The sequence below is a fragment of the Gnatocerus cornutus genome, chromosome 2 (genome assembly GCF_029298725.1).
Source record: "Gnatocerus cornutus isolate USDA-ARS CGAHR chromosome 2, icGnaCorn1.1, whole genome shotgun sequence".
In the NCBI taxonomy this organism is placed as follows: Eukaryota; Metazoa; Arthropoda; class Insecta; order Coleoptera; family Tenebrionidae; genus Gnatocerus; species Gnatocerus cornutus.
Window position 1 is genome coordinate 19,858,125 of NC_142234.1, and position 21,131 is coordinate 19,879,255.

At 35.9% G+C, this 21,131-nt stretch overlaps 4 protein-coding genes across 4 annotated transcripts; 2 read left to right on the forward strand and 2 right to left on the reverse strand.

Annotated features, from left to right (window-relative positions):
* Window positions 1–628: 628 nt before the first annotated feature.
* On the reverse strand, window positions 629–13,990 carry p130CAS (Serine_rich_CAS and FAT-like_CAS_C domain-containing protein p130CAS). The gene is made up of 4 exons (XM_088050646.1): window positions 13,776–13,990; window positions 10,166–10,309; window positions 9,026–9,184; window positions 629–6,411 (listed from the first exon to the last, which is right to left on the reverse strand). Exons 1-4 carry the CDS (start codon window positions 13,809–13,811, stop codon window positions 4,909–4,911), a joined length of 1,842 nt encoding a protein of 613 aa, XP_087906772.1. The 5' UTR covers window positions 13,812–13,990; the 3' UTR covers window positions 629–4,908.
* A 659-nt stretch (window positions 13,991–14,649) lies between these two features.
* Window positions 14,650–15,560, forward strand: LOC148179868 (uncharacterized). The gene is made up of 2 exons (XM_088050549.1): window positions 14,650–15,199; window positions 15,245–15,560. Exons 1-2 carry the CDS (start codon window positions 14,776–14,778, stop codon window positions 15,469–15,471), a joined length of 651 nt encoding a protein of 216 aa, XP_087906675.1. The 5' UTR covers window positions 14,650–14,775; the 3' UTR covers window positions 15,472–15,560.
* Window positions 15,487–17,180, reverse strand: LOC148179869 (zinc finger CCCH domain-containing protein 15 homolog). Its single transcript, XM_088050548.1, has 6 exons — window positions 16,978–17,180; window positions 16,722–16,923; window positions 16,436–16,674; window positions 16,136–16,390; window positions 15,866–16,090; window positions 15,487–15,821 (listed from the first exon to the last, which is right to left on the reverse strand). The coding sequence occupies exons 1-6, from the start codon at window positions 17,047–17,049 to the stop codon at window positions 15,645–15,647; spliced, it is 1,170 nt and encodes a 389-aa protein (XP_087906674.1). The 5' UTR covers window positions 17,050–17,180; the 3' UTR covers window positions 15,487–15,644.
* A 176-nt stretch (window positions 17,181–17,356) lies between these two features.
* Window positions 17,357–21,085, forward strand: Cdc27 (cell division cycle protein 27). Its single transcript, XM_088050545.1, has 5 exons — window positions 17,357–17,595; window positions 17,667–17,742; window positions 17,791–17,935; window positions 18,416–18,956; window positions 19,006–21,085. The coding sequence occupies exons 1-5, from the start codon at window positions 17,569–17,571 to the stop codon at window positions 20,677–20,679; spliced, it is 2,463 nt and encodes an 820-aa protein (XP_087906671.1). The 5' UTR covers window positions 17,357–17,568; the 3' UTR covers window positions 20,680–21,085.
* The last annotated feature ends 46 nt before the right edge of the window (window positions 21,086–21,131 follow it).

Consider the following 21,131-nt stretch of genomic DNA (forward strand, 5'->3'; position numbering starts at 1 on the left):
CTTTTATTGCCTAAATTTTTTCATTTTTGATATTTTTTTTTAAATATTTTTTGTAAAAGTAGAACATATTACACATTTCTGAATCAAGAAAATTAATATCTTCTAAATTATGAAAAAAAAATATGGGTGTCAATTTAAAATAAGAAAGTTGAGTATCGCCCAAAAAATACTAAGACATTTAGAAAAATTTTAAAATCATCAGTTTATGGGAAATTTAAAACCATTTAATCTGTTTTTTAAATTTTTGAAATCGGTTCATAAATAAAAATTCTACAACGCCTGCCGTTTTTAAAAAATCACCCTGTATATGTTTTAATTTTTACCATAAACCGTTTTTAAAAAATCACCCTGTATATGTTTTAATTTTTACCATAAACTACTGTCGACTTTTCATTAACATTTTTTTAAGCAAATTGCTGTTTCAGTTTTTAGCAAAAAAAAGTTGAAAAACCTCGGTTTTCAGTGCATTTAGCACTTCGCCGTATTTATTTTTTTGCTATAAAATGATTAGGACAGTTCAGGTATCTAAATTAAACCTCGCATGTAAAATTTATGGAAAAAAAAATTCTGGTAGCGGGCGTTAATGATAATGAGTTAATGCTAAAGAACAAGAAAATTGAGCCGTGGGCAAAGATTAAATTCAATTTATTGAAATTTATCAATACAAAATATTTTCTTACATGTCTACAACTTAAATAAAATTTACAAACAATATGTACACCTAACAAAAGAAGAAAGAGAACTCAGGTAAGAAGAATACCCTCCATCAAAGTTCTTCCTATTCTAGACAGTTAGTATAAATTTTTACATTGTACTATTTGTATCTACCACATTGAAGACGCAGTTAAAATTTGTTTCGTCACGAATAGCTAAGTACTAATCGCCAAGAAGAAATTGCTGTTGTGTTTTGCGATCAGCATCGCTATTTCAACCCTCCATGAATAAAAATACAAATTAAGGAACCCCAATTTATCATTCCTAGAAAAAATCGAATAAAATGGAGCGAGACAGTTTTTCTGTGTAATTTTTATGTTCCAGATAAAGATTATAACAATTGTGCTCCATATTTGATTAAAAGAAATTGGTCAATCAAATTCGTACGTTGTAGACTGTAGAAATGACTAGAATGTTCCAATGTGCGAAATATTGATAAAAAGATATATTAACATGTCTGGAGCGTTACGAAACAGATCGAGTTCATCTTGAGGTCGTGAATTTTACAATTTCATCAATTTAAGTTCTGTTATCAGCTAAATTTTTTGTGCACTTCTGGTGTATAGTATTGGAGTTTTTAGAACTATGGATTCGATTTCAGTGTTTTTGAGTTGTGTAACGTAAACTTTTTTACTAACAAAATATGTTTTTGGAGCTCCGAAAAGTCAACTGTTGCACTGTTGGCCAAAATGTATTCAATTTCTCCTAATTTGAATTGAACTAAACCGGCGGAAAATTGGTTGCCAAGTCCCTCAAGATGTTTAGAGTGGCATTAATTTATTTCTTTTGGTGAAAAATTGATGAACAGAAGAAAGCGAAATTACCGAAGAGTTGCGTCCCACAGATCCTTTGACCAACCATCGGAAAACGTCCTCAATGTCTTTTAGAGCCTGTTAGGTAAAAACCGATCATCCACATAACGTGATTTGTAGAAATTTTTCCCAACAAAAGTTTTACAAAATTTAGCGTGCTCCAATTTCGACGCTAACATTTTAATTTAGTAATAATTATTACCACCCCAAATAATTAATTTTATCGCGTTTATTCTCTTTAATAAACACTGGAATACGTCCTAAAATTCTCAGCAAATGACCGGAGTTTTACTATGTTTTGAAGTTCCGAAAATTGTACCACAGATTTTTTCGAGTTTTCAAAAGCTGGTTTTCAGTCAAACTTAGTTTTTTGACCGGATGGTTGTCAACGTTTTCTTCAGGAGTTATTGGATGGTGTTTCTCAGGAATTCTTTTAGTCTTCCAAAGGACGTGTCAAATGTTATATCTTCCGGAAAATCTTCGACGGTGCTTGTTTATTTTCTCGTTACAACCTGCCAAAGTTTTTCCAGACGATTGATTTTTTTGCGTTTTTTGTTTTTTGTCTAAAACGAAACCGAAAACGAAAATGTCGAACGAAAACTCTTGGTAATTTAAATTTTGAAGAAATTAGAGATTAGTTAGATTTAAATTCTTGTTTAGTCTGCTAGTTTTTGTGCAAATGAAGGATGCTCACAACTAAAGAACTTGAAAAGTATTAGATCAATTATTATTTTTGGATATCACTTTGTAAATTACGTTGTTACGTCATTGCTTCTTCGTGTTTTTGTCAGTTAGAATTTCGCCGTTAATTACGGAAATTGTCTGGACACCTTTTTCCATTTTAAACATTTATTGACTTTTATTAGACAAATTTGTCGTTTTGGACCGCTTTTAGGAGTCATTGAATGAAGATTAGTAATTTAGAGAGTTTGGGAATCACACACGGAGCTTTAGAGTTAGTGTGAGAACCAAACATCTTAATATATCTTTCTATTAGAGTTTTACCGTTACGAAACTGTTAAAAATACAGAATTTGTACAACAAAGATTCAACTTTTTCCAGTCCGCGGTAGCCCGCGAAATCATATGAAATATGGCCTAAACTAAATGGCAACTGAATGGAAATGTGAATTTGCAATGAAAAATCCAGACTGGAAAAAGCTCAGTTTCACAAAACACTACAATTTCATTAAAGCCAGAAGACAGTTAAATGTATCACTCAATTTATAAGGCCATAATTGTAAACTGAGTGAATTTAAATCACAAAGAATCCGTAAATTTTAGTAACTAGTTATCACTTACGTTGTTACTGCATTTATGGTGTGAAAGAAGCCGCAACATAAATGCAGTAGTTCTTACATCTAGCTAAAAGGAATTTCTATGCAGCAACTATGGCTAAAATCCAATTTGTTGGTCGAAATTATACAATTAGCAAATGATACTACTCTAGAGAAAATCGGATTTCTAATTCTGAAGGAACTCGATATACACATGTTTATCGTACATCTAATTGATTCTTTATCTGGGAATCAAAGTTCGCAACGTAAAATTTCAAACTAAACCTGTGTCGTCCATTTTTGCTCGAAATAAAGAATTTTAGAGCTTCCCAGATGAAGAACTAATACAAGTAAAACTCAACACAACAAGCGTGAAATTTAAGAACAAAGCATCACAATTAGAGGAATATTACAGCGATTACACACAAATATTTTCTGTATCTGGTCCTATTACAGTAACGAGAAACGAAGGAAAACACAGTTTGCGCACCCTGCAGAGAGATGAGATCGCTTTGAAAGAGATTGGATTTTGTAGCAATAACCGGAGTCGTGGATTTTCGATCAAAATTTGTAGAAAAGTGCGCAAACGAACGTAAACCTGTGAGTGTTCAAGCTCATGACAGAACGTTAAAGAGACTTCGGAATATGATAAAAGTGTAAAATGGTGTTCCCAGAATCTCAAAAATGCAGAAGCTGCACTTACCTAACTAGTTTAAATAATTCCTGATCTGTGTAAGAACCTGAGTCTCTTCAGTCAATTTAGTTCAAAGCGTTTTACCTGATTTTGGATGAGCGCTAGTTGGTAAATGCAAGTCGTGTGGAGAATAAGTACGAGTTCTTGTGGGGAGCAACAAACAAATTGCGTTTTTGGAGTCTGTCGGGTTTTCCAATGAAATGTAAACCATCCACTTCTTGAGCCCGCTGCGATGACTGTGAAAATTTGATGATCGCAGTGATCGCGCGGGCTTCCGATGAAGAATGAGAATGAAAAGGCAGTGAATACTACGACATAATTTTGTGCGTTTGTTTAGGCACATAAGCAGTACGATGTAAAAGTAATGTCTCCTGTCTCTGAAATGTGAACGTCTTAAACCCATTCAAACTTCCAGCTGTATGCAATGCGTGAACCAAAGAAAACCCCTTTGAACTTAACAGAACCCGTGAAATCTAGGCGTAATATTCGACGATTAAAAACTAAAGGCACTGCATTTGTGCGTCTTTAACGTTTTATTACCTTGGTTTGGCATACTTCCCGAATTTGTGCTTTGAATTGTGCGTTTGCTTCTTTTACCCCAAATAATTGTGCGTGTTACTTTGACATGCGTACGTTCATACGTCTTTTGTTGTATTCGTTAAATTATAAAGCGTAATGATTTGGTTTAGTAAACCCGATATGCAACAACTTTCCAAATTAGTACGAAAATACAACTTCTACAAGGCAAGTACTATAAAAATAGTGTATATAAATTTTTGTGTGCGAATTTGTGCGTTAAAATATCTAGTTTTAGAATATGGTATCGTAAACGTACTGGTCCAAATCAAGAGTGAAAGAGGACAAGGCCAAGACGTTAAAATAACTTCACCTCAAAGGAGATTTGTACTTATTCGCAACGCGCAGATTCTGGTTCGCTTCACCAAAGAAGCTCTGAAAGCGCACCAAACTCCACCAATTTGAAAATCTCCGCTCGAACTGCCCTCTCGAGAAAAATTAGCCCAGTTTGGTGCCAAACAAAACCCCTTTGTTATTGTCAAGAGTACCTCGAGTTAGTGAAAGGCCTTGGACTTTGGCGTAAGAATTTAGAAGCGGAAATATCGATTTTACCACGAGTGAGTTTAGAATATAGTACTCTATGTTAACACTTTATTGCTAAGGGTTCCTCGACGTGGACAAGCACACCGTGTTCATGAACTTTCAGCGCTTCCACGCGCTTGTCCACATTGGGAACGAAATTTAGTTGGGATTCGGCAGATCAAATACTATAATATTGCTTTATTTTGTCCTGTCATGACCTTAAAACTACACAATTTGGTGAATACATCAAATAAACTTTCCTAACAAAAAAAAACATAAGTATAAGTACGCCTAAATCAGTCAACAAAATAAAACTACATTGGATTTGCAGCTTGCACTATACATACTTTGAGGTCCCGTGCAGAATACGAAATATCGACGATGGAATCAACCATCTCTTGCACAGCGGTGACAGTGGGGAACTGTAAAGCTGCTTGCTTCGTTTTATTTACACTAGTGGCTAAAGCATCAGACAACGCATTGGCACAGTTGAGTGCTCGTTCTTTGATTTCCTTACAAGAAACGTTTCTATGAACAGTGTCACCAATATGTACTAACTTATGAGCACTTAAAACTACAAATTTTCCGTGAGCTAGGAATACTTTTGGGGGCTGATTGTGTTCGACGGTCTGCAAAAAAGCATCGATGGCTTGTGTTAAGTTTTTGTGGTGCGTCACTAACTGAGCTGCGAAAAAATGTAAAAGTTGTTTGTCGTCTGAGTCTAAACCAGGTTTGTGATCGTCGAAAGCGACATCGTCGGCGTGTTTTACTACGTTATCATAACTTTTTTTTAGCTCGTTGGGGAGGGCTTCTCGGATTTCGGCGTGTTTCTTTGAGACGGTGTCTTTGGAGTCGAGACTGACGTAGTCGTAGTCTTCTAGCCATTCGTTGTTGTTGTTGCCTTGTTCTCTTTTGAATAGTAATAGACCGTTGCCTTGGATGAAGGAGGCTATTTGTCGGATGTCTTCTGTTAAAGCTCGAGAACACGCCACTAATTGTTCTAGTTCGTCGGGTTTTCTGGTTTTCTCTTCTTCTTCGGACCGGGATAAGTGTTCAATGGACCAACGATGTTCGTTTAGTTTTTCCGTCGCATCACATACTAGACCATCGGATTTCTTCAGTGCTATAACTAACGGTGCTAATTTGCTGGCAAGATTTTTATCGGATGCTCTGGCGGCATTTCCTAATGCTCCTTCGCCAAATTCCGCCAAATCGTGTAATGACGTCCTCAGTCTGATCACAGCTAGTTTAATTTCCATTAAATTATTCTCTAACTTGTCCCTACTCCTCCAGTGGGGCCCCACGAATCCTAACAACTTGGAAATTGAGCTTGTTGTATCAGACTGTAACCTCTCTAAATTTTCCAAAGCCGAATTTAACTCTAAAGGTAGTTCTTTTATAGTCTGTTGCGTTAAACTGTCGTAATTATGAGCAGCGTGCAAGGCCAAATGAGCTTTATTGATGGGTCTTGGAACGTCATAGTCTGCAGTAGCTAAACTGCTTCTGTTTGAGGAACTTAACGAGTCTGCTGTTAAAGAACTTGCAGAACTTGATGGACTTATCGGACTTGGTTGACTCATTAGTGATCTAGGTACGTCGTAGGCTTCAACGAGATCACGGTTTATGGGTGAAATGCAGGAAGGTGCAGGTGAACATCGGGAACAATTCACTGGAACTGCGCGGGGTGGAACATCGTAACAATCGTTTGCTTGGTGAGGACTAAAGCCGGGACTCAAACCTGTGACTGGTATCGGTGAACATCGCGAGGGGGGCATGTCGTAGAGGTAAACGTCGTTATACTTTTTTGGGGTCACCACCTAAAAAAAAAACTTTTATTAGTCGATGATCAAAAATTAAGTTTATTTTAAAGACAACACCAAACTTGGAAGTTTACACAAAGCACCATCTTTAAAAAATCGGTGTTGAGTAATAAAATAAGTAATTAGTGGGCCTCTTTGTTTAAGATAAGAACCGCTTTTTTTCGTTTGTATCTATGCAGGTAATCTTTGTCCTTCGCTTTCTAATGTTTCTTAATTTTCTATTGAAGATGCAAGTTTTTTTGCTAATTCCATTAATTCCATAACTGTATAAATTGTTTAATAACATAATAACATAACTTTTGAATTGCAAATTGCAAAGCAAAAGAAATGAAGTTTAAAATCTTTCGTTTTTGGGGACGATGGCTCAACAATTTTGCAATTTGGTATTTAAAACACAAAAAGCACACACAAATTTGTTTCATTCTTGAACGTAAAAATTCCTAAAATATAAGTCTCTTGCTCTACATTTTTGCAATTTGGTGGAGTTAATACACGACTCAAAAGTAGTAACTTCCCTAAATTTCATAGCTGTAGCACTAAAATTACTAAAATTACGAATTGTAGGAGAGGACGTCTAAAATTTTTGCTTTTCCTTCAAAATTAAAATTTCTAAAATTTGAGTCTTTTGTTCTACAATTGTGCAATTTGGTGGAGTTAATGCACTACTCAAAAATAGTAACTTCCCTAAATTTCATAGCTGTAGCACTAAAATTACTAAAATTACGAATTGTAGGAGAGGACGTCTAAAATTTTTGCTTTTCCTTCAAAATTAAAATTTCTAAAATTTGAGTCTTTTGTTCTACAATTGTGCAATTTGGTGGAGTTAATGCACTACTCAAAAATAGTAACTTCCCCAAATTTCATTGCTGTAGCTCTAAAATTACCAAAGTTACGAATTTTAGTGAAGGATGTCTGAAATTTTTGCTCGCTCTAAAAATTAAAATTTCTAAAATTTTTGTCTTTGGAGCTACAATTTTGCAATTTGACAGAGTTAATACACGACTCAAAAGTAGTAACTTCCCCAAATTTCATTGCTGTAGCACTAAAATTACCAAAATTACGAATTTTAAGAAAGAATGTCTGAGTTTTGTTTCGCCTTCAAAATAAAAATTTCTAAAATTTGAGTTTTTCGCTCTATAATTTTGCAATTGTGTAGAGTAAATATACAATAACGTGGTGCGACCACCGTGACTTATAATCCATAACTCACTAATGACCTACAGGTCACTTTACAGCAATCCAAAGAACGGAATAATTCTTTCATAACAACACATTTTGTTTATTTTTCTCAGATTATTCGTTGTACGTGTAAAATGGCAGTTTTCTCACGGGTATGAAAGTGAAACAATGCTACTAGAAATCCTAGACTTGTTTTGATCCCGTTTCGTGGTGTAATATTCAAGTTCAAACAATAAAAAACTAATTGCACTTAAAGCCGGTATTACTCAACTTCCCCGGACATCTGAACTTAAACTTGAAGATAGCAAGGAAAATAAACTGTTTAAAGTTGCGTCAAAGGATATCGTCATGCTGGGATTCATTATATCCGGCACCGCTAATGTTAAATTCCAATGAAATGATAAAAGAAAAATTGCATCATACTGAATCAAATATCTGAAAATCAATAGAAAATCCTTGCGCTTCTCATATCGATAATTGCTCAAGCAAGACTTTAATTAACCGTATTCTATTCTTTCCATCCTTTTAAAAGAGTCACCAGTCATGCAGCGACCTCTCGAAGTCCTGACTCTTGCCCATGTTTGGCCACACAATAATAAAATACCTAACAAGTCCGTTCAGACTATAACGAGTGTTATTTAACGAAAAAACAGATGATAAATCTTGAGGTTGAATTCCACGTTATTATAAAACTGCGGGGATGTTAAGAGCAACCAACTCTACCAATCGATATGACTGGGACACGGAAACGTTGCCAGGACAACGCCTCGTCTGGATCCAAGGGCATCATCCAGTCGTTTTCTTTTTTTTCTGGTTTCACAATATTGCGCAAAAGGGGTGAGGCAGTTTAAACTGGATTACGATAAAGAAGACACTCTTTAAAATGGTATCTTAAAAAATCGGCGCCTTCGAGTTTCGAATCGGTCTGCATAAATTAGCCATTCCATATCATATCGCCAATAAAACTACAAGCGGTAAAAAGAGCAATTGATCAGGTTTTCGAAAGCATTACATGGAAGGAGAAGGCAAAATGACGAAGCATACCGTATTTAGCAATTACAAGAAACCTGCAGTACCAGTCGCTTTAAAAATTAGCCTACACTTCTCACGTGCACTGAAGAAATGTTGATATCACCGACTCAAGTTGATTGAAAAGTCAACCGTCACCGAGCGGTACAAATTGCAAGAGATACCAAAGAATCAAAAAATAAAAAATCGCGCGCACTAAACTAACCAGATGCGAGTTTTTTTTCACAAGTTCGTTACATTTTCCAAGAACCACACCAACATAAAAACATAAATCTGCCTCACGCCTGCACAGGTGAGTAATGTGGAATCCTGCTCAAGAAAAATAACGAATATGAAGGAAGTCCTCCGACGATTACAGAAGTATGTAATGTTTTATTAATACAGGCTATTAATAAAGTCATACCTGGTTTGGCTGCACATGCCAACTTCTTCTTTTTCCTTGTCTTTGAAGACAGTTGAAATCGCCGGATATTTCTGTTAACTGCGGTGAACAAACTCTCGTCTGTCCAGTATCTTCGTACACTCCTGGTATTAACCGTAGTCTATTAGCTGGGCAAATTCCCTAGAAATAAGACATGAAATTTAAAGTATGAAGTCCAAAGCGACTTTTTACAAGACACCGAAAGACAATAAGATGAGTTTGGCACTTCATAAGCAATCATTCTTGTTTAGATCGATCAGTGCCGCATTGCGAGTTCAACAGTTTAATGAAACTAATTCTGCCAGATTCTTTAAGTGCCTACAAGTTTCCAGATCCTTTTGTACTAAAGACAAAAAATCATTTTAAGGTAAAAATACCAATAGTCGGCATTCGCCCATAATTAGCTTATTGCTGTGTCTTGTGAATTTTAAAGATTTACAAGTTTTTAACATTATCTGGAGTTTTACAACTATTTTCACAACATATTAAAGTTTTTCTGAGAAAAATGACAACAATCATACAGGCGTAGAACAAAAATTCAATTTTATACAGCGTTTTAAATTTGAGAAATCTGCTAATGGTGACGATTATTATCAATTTAGGTAAAAAGCAGGAAAATAACGGACCACACTGAAAACTTTCCCTAATCGTCAACAGATAATTTTCCTTATCGTCACTTTTATGTGTTTAGTGATTATGTATAGGTAACCCAGTTGGGCCTTGACAAGCCCCAAAGCCTACTATTAACGGATATTGACATCGGCAATGATTAAACTAAATAATATTGATTTGAACTTGGATTCGTCATTTCGTTGCATCATTTCGCAACTGTGCAACTATTGCATTTTCCAAACAAACAAAACCTTGATTTTCTTTAGTTACACGACCAAATATTAAATAAATTGTGATTAATACTACGAAAGATACCATCAATGGACACGTCACATTTAAATAATTCTCTGACGTAAGATTTTCCACCTTGAATTTGATAACGCGACCAGTTTGGAATTTAACAAAAAGCAATGTTGGAAGTTTCGACAAATCTTCGTTTTTCTTTGAATTGATTATCCCTCTGGTACCTGCCGTTCTTGCTCTAATTACCATAGGAACGTGTCTACTCACTTGTCGACCTCGTAAAGAGCACAACCACCATCCCTCGATATTTGCAGTATTCTGTTCGAGGACTATCAAAGTGTCCCCTTTTCGGAAGGCCAGTTCGTCTGGAGAATCAGGAATATTGTCGTACAACGCTCGGGCCAAACAATGCTGGAAAAAAAACAAGTTCAGGAATGTATTTATTTTACTTTCCCAGAAGCTCCAGGAAATCATGTGAGGGGGCAGAACCTGAACAAACAACTCACAAATCCATCAAGCTCAAGTAGCTATGATACGTTAAGTTTGCTTGTACTAAGACGTTTATCGTCGTGCTAACAGTACCCTTAAATTTACTACTAGGTCAAAAGGCAATGATGTACTTACGATGCAATTAACTTGAAGACATAATAAATAATTGTAAATATTTATTCGACAAAACCACATTCCTGCAACATTACGAATTTGCTCAACTAAAACGTTTACGAGTGTTCTTTTTGTTTTATTTGTAAATACGTTGGTTTTACATTCTTTCAAGATTAATTACAGTGTCCCTGTACCTCGGATGACTGACAAGAAACACGTGCAATTACTCGACATTCTTCGGAAAAAATTGATCGGATCATGTTTGCACCAAGAGCTACTAATCCACTTTTCTATAAAAATCCAAAATTTAATACTCTACTACTGCCACCATAAATCCAGCAGTTTAATCTGCAGTTTACAAACCCGTTTCCCCGCTCACGATTAAAATCAATAAAACCAGGTCATTTTGTTGAAAGAAATTCATCAAAAATTTCGCCCGAGCGCGGAACGAGTCCTAAATAATCGCATACTTAATTTCGATTCGATAAGTGAAGAATCCTCAGAATTCCCGCTTTTTGTCCTCACCGATACACCCAAATAAGGTACTGGTAAACACAAATCATTGGGTTGATATATTGCCACATCGGCGGTACATCTTTGGCGGCGTTTCTTAAGAAGATCGAATTTAAAAGACATGTTTCTACCCTTGAGACGAAAGAAAATCGTGTTATGTCTCGAAAACGCAACACTGAGCTATTTGTTAGTATTCCACGCGATGTTTAGACGGGGAAGAAATCGTTATTCAAACTATAATTACAGAAAAATCAATATTTAGAAACTTCTGGTCTTGGATACGAGCCCCAGGAACAAGTGTTTACTTATAAACATGTTCTTCAAGTTCTAGTATTGACAATGGAAGGAGTCGACAACAAGAGTGAATAGACTACAAATTAGTTTCCAGTTGACAACGCATTTTTGGTTCGATTTTAAACATGAGTGTTAAAGATTCATTTGCATTTGGACGTGGTAAAGGAAAAACTGTTGCGTAGGACTACGTAGCGACATTTATTGCGATGAAATTAAAAGTCTGTTAAGTACTTGATCGTGCGTTAAGATAAGATTAGAGGATAAAAAATAGAATGTAACGATCAAGTGAGGGAAAGCGAGCGCGAGAAGAAATGTTATTTATTGTGTAGCTTTTAACTGTGCCAATTAAAATTTCAGAGCTGCAAAATAAAAGAACGAATTGTAGAAATCTTCATTAAATTCAGGAAAGGGTTTTTTACTAGCGCCTCCGAGTCCCAAAATTACAGAGTAAAAGAGACAAAGTTTTGCCAAATTTAATAGAAAAACTAAAATTTCGAGTTGTTTAGAAAAATTCTCAAATTTTTGTTCTACAATTCTACACTTTGACACAATTAACAAACGCCTTTAAGACAAGAAGTGTAGCAAATTTCATTATCTTAGCAGTAAAGTTTTCGAAATGGCGACATTTAATGGAAAATCTTCAATTTTGAGTTCGTTTAAAAAAAAAAAAGATTCTAAATTTCGTAAAACTTGTTCCACAATTCTATAATTTTGCAGTCACTAAACGGGTCTAAAGCAATAATTAGTCGACCAAATTTCATTACTTTAACGACAAAATTGCCGAAGTTGCAAAACTTAATTGAAATTTTTGAATTTTGAGTTCGCCATAAAAATTAAAATTTCTAAAATTTAACTCTTTTGCTCTACAATTTTACAGTTTGGCAGAGTTAATGCACGACTCAAAAGTAGTAACTTCCCCTAATTTAATAGCTGCTGCACTAGAATTACCAGAATTACGAATATTAGGGAAGAATATCTAAAATTTTTGCTTCGCCTTCAAAATAAAAATTTCTAAAATTTGAGTCTTTCGGTCTACACTTTTGCAATTTAGTAGAGTTAATACACGATTCAAGAATAGTAACTTCCCCAAATTTTATACCTGTAGCACAAAAATTATCAAAATTACGAATTTTGGTGGAGGATCTCAGAAAGTTGCTTGGTCTCAAAAATAAAAATTTCTAAAATCTGTGTCTTCCGCTCTACAATTCTGAAATTTGGTAGAGTTAATATACGACTCAAAAATAGTACCTTCACCAAATTTCATAGCTGTAGTACAAAAATTACAAAAATTACGAATTTTAGTGAAGTATGTCTGAAATTTTTGCTTCTCCAAAATAAAAATTTCTAAAGTTTTTAGCTCTACATTTTTGAAATTTGGTAGAGTTGATACACGACTCAAAAATAAGAACTTCCCCAAATTTCATTGCTGTAGCACGAAAATTACAAAAATTACGAATTTTAGTAAAAAAAGTCGCAAATTTTTGGTTCGTCTTCAAAATAAAAATTTCTAAAATTTGAGTCTTTCGATCTACAATTTTGCAATTTGGTAGAGTTAATATACGACTAAAAAGTAGTAATTTCTTGATTTCTTCAAAAAATTTAAGCAAAAGTGAAAAGTTTTAGAAATTTTAATTTTTGGTACTTCAGCGCAAGCATCTCTAAGAACACATTTCTTAACAAATGGTCAAAATTTCACCTCTGCTCTTTTGGAGAACGTATTTTCCCATTTTATATTTTCACAACGCTTGTGGAAATTGATTACAACAACTTCACCAAAAGGTTGCAAAATCAGTGTCCTCACATGTTAAAAACTTTCATTAAAGTGACAATTAAATTAATTATAACCAGTGAGTTTTGCGAACTTTATTATGTAACTTTGCAAGAACCAATACTAGAGTTCTAGTCACCCCTATCGCCCCAATATGGCCTGTTTTGAACACCCTCACCAAGAAAATGTAATGAGTAGACCCAATTTGCCAAAATTGCCAATGAAAAGAGATTGTGACTGTTTTTAATAGGATTAGACAGATGAGGGTCAAGCTAATGATGAAACTGTAAATCGATTTCACCCGCCCAACTATGGATCAGACCAATGTTATAGGTGTAGCAGGCGGAAAACGTGGTACAAAAATTTTGATTAAAATTGGATAACACCATGTAATGTAACACGTGAATAAAATTTATTACAAGTGGCAATATGAAATATGGAGCGTTTTCTATAGCGTAGGTGAGGCTATTTGATACGACTCGTTATCAAACTGACTATCTAATCATATTAATAATATATCTAGCTAATAAATCACAAAGTTCAAAGATCCATACTTTTAGTATGTAAAATACCTCAAGGCCATCCATAAAACTTAATTTAAAAACCAACGCGGCGTAACAATATAGTACATATTATCAAATTGTTGACAATGAAAATAGAGCATGATATGAAATTGCTAACATAATAAATGTACCATACCTGTGAAGGAGGCAAGTTATCCGTTGGTTGGGGCATTATCAAGAAAGTTAGCACAACACTTAAAATAAAACAACACTAGATAATATAAAACGAAAACATAAAAACTGAAATTGTTTTAAAGTTAAGTAAGGCCCAACGTTAAGAATATCATCACCTTCTCCACTCCCATACAGCTACAAACCAACTAAAGTAGAATTAGCGTTTCGTGAATCATTCGGTGGCTCGGCTACAGATCGTAGAACTGAGCATGCACACAGACAGTTATTGATTATGGGTGTAGCAGTATTTTTCTACAGAACCTTTGGTGACTGTCTGTAAACTAAACCCAGTCATTCTGTATTGATATGGTACAGAGCAGACGTAGCAGCATCCTTCAGCCATTAGCGCTGGCTATAACGTAAAGGCATATTTTATTTTATTACTCATTTATCTCAATTTTTCCACGAAAATTGACGCAGTTTTATTGGGCTCGTTTAAATAAATTTGGCAATGCGGAAGACACGCGAAAATCATCCCATTTTGGTGATAACAATTCTCAGAATTTTGGGGCGCAACTGTTGTTTTTTATTTTTTTTACCGTTAAACGGGCCGGGTGATTAAATAAACTAATTTATTATAATTACGTACTTTATTAGTTTATTATTATTACTTAATTATTATAAAAATCAACATTATTTGTTTGAACACACTTTGGCGTCGTACATAACAGCAAAGTAAGCGCCATTTTCGAAATACGACAAATAAAATACATAATTCTATCAATTTAAACAACTGAGAATATTACAATCACAATTATTTGTTAATTGTTTCAATTATCAATTATCATTATCATTAATTAAAAAATTAAGGTTACGACATTTTCAAATCTACCGCCCTACGAGTGACATGTGTGAGCATGCGCACTTTGTTCAAAATTCACCAATCACGAATCAAGCATTGTTTTTCAAAACTTAACCTCTTTTTTTTAAGTTTTTAAAAAAATTTTCCCTTCGGTACTAAAATGAGTGCAGTATACAAAGTGGCTTTTGCCATAAGTGCAGCGCTCATTCCCATGCTAATAAAGTACTGGCTGAAAAAACGCCACAAGAACAAACTGGAAAAACTCCAAATTCAGACCAAGGAGTTGGGCAACAGTTATTATCACTGCATTTTTTGGACCCTAGAAAATTTCAATTGTAGACAACACATCTTCGATAACTCGGAATGTGGCGACAAGTGTTCTGTTACTTATTTGAACACAATCCTCAAGTTCTTGAGTTCTGCAAAGAGGTCCATAGCATTGTGCATGTATCATTTGACTCTGAGACAGGTCACTGATGAGATAATTAGTGCTGCGAACAGAGGAGTGGAAGTGAGGATAATTACAGATTGTGTAACTTCAAAGATGTCACATTCAAAAATGAAATTTCTAAAAGAAGTGCACGGTAAGGGAGTAACTATTTTCGTCAACCTTCTAACGTTTTTTCAAGGGTTTGATGTAAGGACGCCCCAGTCTGAAGAGTCGTACATGCACCACAAGTACTGTGTGATCGACGCGGAAGATCCAGAGCTCCAGAAGGTGTTCCTGGGGTCTTTCAATTTAACTTTACAGGCCTGTGTGGCAAACTTTGAGTTTATGGCCATCACCAATAACCCCGCAATCGTGACGAGCTACAGTAATGAATTTAACATTCTGTGGACTAGCTTGGGAGTTTGAAATGCTCAACGCCAATACTAAGAAAAAATATATTAATTAATTACTGTTAAGAATTGTACATTTTATTTTCAAAAATCAAGTATTAACAATTGTTTTCACTGCATAACCTTCACTGAGAGTGCTTAGGATGTTGAGTAAATCAAATCTAACAGAGCTAGATGTTAAGCTTAATTTTATTCTTCTAAATCTAAGTCATTTAATTCTTCATCTAAAGCATCTAAATCTTCCTCAAGAAACAGGTTTTCGTTTATAGGGACAGCAGAAGCACCTTCGGATTCAGCACCGTTACTAGTTGTGGGTAAGGAGTTCTTAAGCCTTTCTTCAGTGGCCACAGTTCCAGTCCCATCAGCCTGAAACACAAATTAGCTCGTGTTATTCATTTAGCTTCACTCACCTCTTCGGCATCAATTAGGTCTAAATTAATTTCTTTATAGTCTATATCGTCCTCGTCGTCGGAGTACGCGTACGAATCCACAGTTTCTCCATCCTCCATATCATTCTCAAGAGCCATTTCAGGGTTGAAACTGAACATTTCCCTCCCACTGAGCCCCACTTGTTTGCCTGCTTTGAAGTCGGTGCGTTTCTTGTCTTCTTCTCTTTTAGCGGCGTCTTTCTTTTCCTATTGAATACAGTTTTAAAGAGTTCGAGAATTGAACGATAGTACCTGAATTTTTCGTTTTTTCCACGCGAGAAACGACTCTAAGGTTACTTTTGTTTGGTTGTGACCTAACGCTGCTCGTTCTTTCTCTATTAAGTCTTCTAATGATATCTCGTCCTTCTTATCGTCCTTCTTTTTGTCTTTTTTCAAGGTGAAACCTGGGGGGAGAGCGTGCCTGTATATGCACCCTTCTCCTGTAGGACACGACCAGAACCAGCCGTATTTTGATTTCTCTACAGCTTCCAGGAAATGTTTACAAATCTACAAAGTTTGATTAAATGGGTAATTTAACAAGGGGGCTGTTACAATATCAGTAGTGGGCATTTTCCCCGACTTCCCGTGCTTCTTCTCAATGACCTCAATGAGTTTCTGTTCATCCCAGTTTTCCATAGTTTCATCCTCTCCATCATCTCGCATGTCCACATATAAAGACCTCTTCTCTGCTTTCCTTTCTATACTCAAATCATGAGAGAACTTACACTTATCACCTTTAGTACACTGCCCTTGTTTGAAAAACGCGCAAACAACTGACTTGGGATCAGTTCCTGGAAGACAATCATGAATTTCTGTGTCTCAAGAGCAAAACCTGCACCTTTTTCAACCCTCTGCGACTGAACCGGCCTAAACAGCAACGCGAGTTCCTTCTGCTCCTTCAATTTCTTCTCTTTCTCTAGTTTCTTAGTATTGTCTTCTTTTACAGGATGGTGTCCTCCAGTTTTAACCTGCTTCTCTACTTGTTGTATGAACTTTTGTTGTTTTGCACCTTTCTTGTTTTTTAAACCAAAAGTTTTGTCCTTTGAAAAACAAAATTAGGTGGTATTTCAAAAAACTGGTTTTTGAACATTTACCTCTATAACCTTCTCCTTTTTCTTTTGCTCGTTTTTTTTACTGGGGGCTGCCGGCTTCGGTTTTGGGGGCATTTTGCAGTGTCTCTACCTAAATCTCTAATACAATTCTTTTAGTTTTAGCGCAACCTAAAATTATTTCCACATGGACGTATTGTGACAGGTATGCAGTCAATTTGACAGATGCGGTTGGGCGAGAAGTTAGCCGAGTGTCAACGCGAAATTAAAAAAATCTCAAATCCGTCGATATAACCGTTTGAATTCATGACAATAGAACATATGGGTAAAATATTTACTTTATTAATCCCCCGACAGGTGTTTTACTACCAAAAATCAATGATTTATTGACGTTTGCGGTTTGAAATTAGGGACTTTTCGTATTTGACGTTGTTGGGTTGGCTACTGTTATTTATAAATTGATCGAAATTAAAATGGCCGTTGACTTAGCAGCATTTGTGGTTCGACGTCAAACAAGGCAAAAATAATCATAACTATAAAACAGTAAATGTGTAGCAGTGTAATTATCACGTGTAACTCATGCTAAGGTTAAATCTTGCGTAAATCTAATGAACTGATTTGGTGAAGGACGCTTAGATGATGATTGTTCAAGAGCCAGTGCAGGTAGTTTTTAGTTAACCTCTTCAAAACAATTCGTTTTTTCCCAAGCTTTATTACATCCGATTACTTTTCAGGCCGCCATTTGGCACTGCTTGAACCATTACGATTATACAGACGCCGTGTTCTTGTCAGAGAGACTCTACGCTGAAGGTTTGTCTTTGATTGTAGAAAGCATTGTCTTATTTTGTGGAATTTTAGTGAAATCCGATGATAGTCTACTGCTTTTGGCGACGGCATATTACAGAAGCGGCCAGAAGGACCATGCATACCACATACTCAAAGAAAGAGCAGTTTCCACTCAGTGCAGATATTTGCTGGGAATGTGTGCTTATGACTTGGAGAAGTAAGTAGCAAAAGGATGTCTGTAGATATAAAAATAGAAAAAGGGAATTATTAACTAATTGATAGGCTGCGTCAGTTTTAAAGAGGTCAATGTTGTTTTGAGCAATAGTGAAAACAAATTGTTTTCATAATCAATTAGACCAGTGAACTCAAAATTAAAAAACAGAAAGAAAAGTGTTTTTGGTAGTGTTACAAGGTCTTGAGAATTTTTTGTTTTAATTGTTATGAAGAGTTATAAAACGTTGCGTTGCAAGAATAAAAACAGTTTAAAAATCGATTTTTCAATTAAAATAACATCCAGGAATAAATAGTCGTGTTTTGTGTTCTTGTCTGACTATTCCGCGAATTGTTTTAACAGGATCTTCCTGTTTACTTTCTCTCAATCAGTTTACTTTGGCCAGACAAAACCAATGCAAAGACAAAGAGAAAATTTCCGCGTTCATTGCTTGGAATTATGTTGAGGAAATTTTTCCATTTTCAGATACGCGGAAGCTGAGGCAGCTCTCCTCCAGAAAAGTTGTGCCGAATCGGACAATTTAGACGACGTCACGGCAGAATACGGTGACCAGGCGTCATTCGCTCTGTCCTTATTGGGTAACATAGCTGCTAAAACTGAGAGAAAGACGCGAGCCATTGATGCATGGAAACGAGCACTAAAATTGAATCCATTTCAATGGTCTAGTTTTGAAAATTTATGTAAAATCGGCGATAAACCAAATCCACAGAATTTATTTCAAATTTCGGGTGTCGAAAACCTATCCATGTGCCAGGGATATAATATAAGTAACGTTGAAAGTGTCATAATAACAAATTCCAATTCGCCAAATTCTGATAGTCAAGAGGCGTATATTACAACACCTCCGCAAGTTCTTGTGAATTTTAATTCAGGGGTTAATACGAGTTCGAAGCTGTGTACACCGGAGGATAACCCGGTGAACACGCAGTCTTTGTGGCTTTCGGGGATTATGCCGTTTTCCGCGAAGATGAAGCCGATGAGGGTTCGGATGGAAACCCCAAATAACGTAAGTGGGGAAGAAGGAATCAAATTTCGGGTTCTAACATTGTTTTCAGGCCGTTACGACGCCATCCTTCGGTCACTTTCTGGAGAATTCTCCCTCTGACTCGTATTTTGGAACACCGAATCTAATGTCGCAATCGAAGCTAACAGAATCAAACAACCATCATCAATCATTGGCCAAAAGAATGAAAGCGCAAGTGGATCAGTTCATTAACCGAAAGGAACCGATTCTTACAAACTGCAAACCTTTGTTTAGTCAATCCACAAATGTAACCAAAACTCCAACTATAGGTCTTTCGGTACCTCCTTGCCCGAACGTCAGACGCAGTTCTCGCCTCTTTAGTAATAGTTATTCGGTGAAGGAAAATAACAAATCGCCCAACCGGAACAAGTTCGCGACGCCAAAGTCCCCATCAAGAAAGACAAAACAACGAATAACCAAATGCAACTTGAACAAGAATTCCACGTATACGGAACTCAACACGCGAAACAGACTCGAGAAGGAGAAGACAGAAACGGTGACTTCAACAGATGTAAAGGTTGAGAAAGGTGCAATAAGTAGTAGTAATAGTATCGAGAATTGCGTGCAGCAAGCGTTGTTGCTTCAGAAGCAGAGTGCTGAAGGTTTAATGTGTCTTCTAAGAAATCTAGGACAAGCGTATTTACACTTATCGAATTTCGACTGTAAAGCTGCTATAGAAGAATTCAACTCTTTGCCTCCAAATCAGTTTGCTACCTCATGGGTGTATTGTTTGATGGGTCTTGCGTATTTCGAATTGGCTGATTACGAATCGAGTATTAAATATTTCAGCAGGGTGCACAATTTAGAACCTTACAGGATACAATTCATGGATGTTTATTCCACCGCTTTGTGGCAGTTGCAACGCGAGGTGACGCTATCAGCTCTAGCCCAAGATCTAATCAGTTTAAATAAAAACTCTCCAATTACTTGGTGTGTCAGCGGGAATTGTTTCTCCTTGCATAAGGAACACGATACTGCTATCAAATTTTTCCAAAGAGCGGTCCAAGTGGATCCGAATTTCCCCTACGCGTACACTCTTCTAGGTCATGAATACATCACAACTGAAGAATTGGACAAAGCTATGAGCTGTTTTAGAAATGCTATTCGGCTAGATTCTAGACACTACAACGCCTGGTTTGGGATAGGAACGATTTATTCGAAACAAGAGCGGTATCATTTAGCTGAGATTAATTATTCGCGAGCGTTGGAAATCAACCCACAAAGCTCCGTCATTCTTTGTCACATAGGAATTGTTCAACACGCGCTGGAACAGACTGAAAAAGCTCTAAAAACGTTCAACTTAGCCATAGCTAATAACCCAAAAAGCCCGTTGTGCAAGTTCCACAGAGGCTCTATTTATTTCGCTCTTGGTAGACATGCAGAAGCATTGAAGGAACTAGAAGAGTTAAAAGAAATGGTCCCCAAAGAATCCCTAGTTTATTACTTAATAGGCAAAGTTCATAAGAAATTAGGCAATAAGGATCTAGCGTTAATGCATTTTAGTTGGGCGACTGATTTAGATCCCAAAGGAGCCAGCAGTCAGATTAAAGAAGCTTTTGATCCTTCTATTGGAAGAAGTAGCACCGTTGTAGAATCCGCAGCTTCTCACGCCAACGAGGATGTCCCTTCAGAACGTTTGGCTGGTTTCCGACCAGAAGCTTTGAATTTTGCTAATCTTCCAGATGATAGTGAAGATAGTTTTTAAAGCAAAACAACACCAACTTTTTTTTCATTAGAGTGATTATTTTCTTTTATACCAAAATGTGATTAAAGCGAACTTGGTTTCAAATTTCAAATTACCATGTAATCCAATAAGCTAGATTTAAATTTATTTGCACTCGTTTTGATTGTTAACATTAAAATGTGACGCATGTGTTCGTAAATTATAGGTTTGTCTTTAAAACTACATGTGACAAGAATTGATGTATAATTTCAGTACTGATGTATATTATAGATTTTATTTTTATCGTTTTTGTTTTTCATTGTGTTACATTCTTTTTAGTTTAATTTTGATACCACAGAATTATTTTTTATATATCGCTTTTTTTTTAATTCTTTCTCTTCTGTACAAAGGTTGATACGGTAATTAATAAATATTTATGCCATTTCAATGTGGGTACTCAAAAACCGCAACACGTAATCCGTTGAATCTTTTCA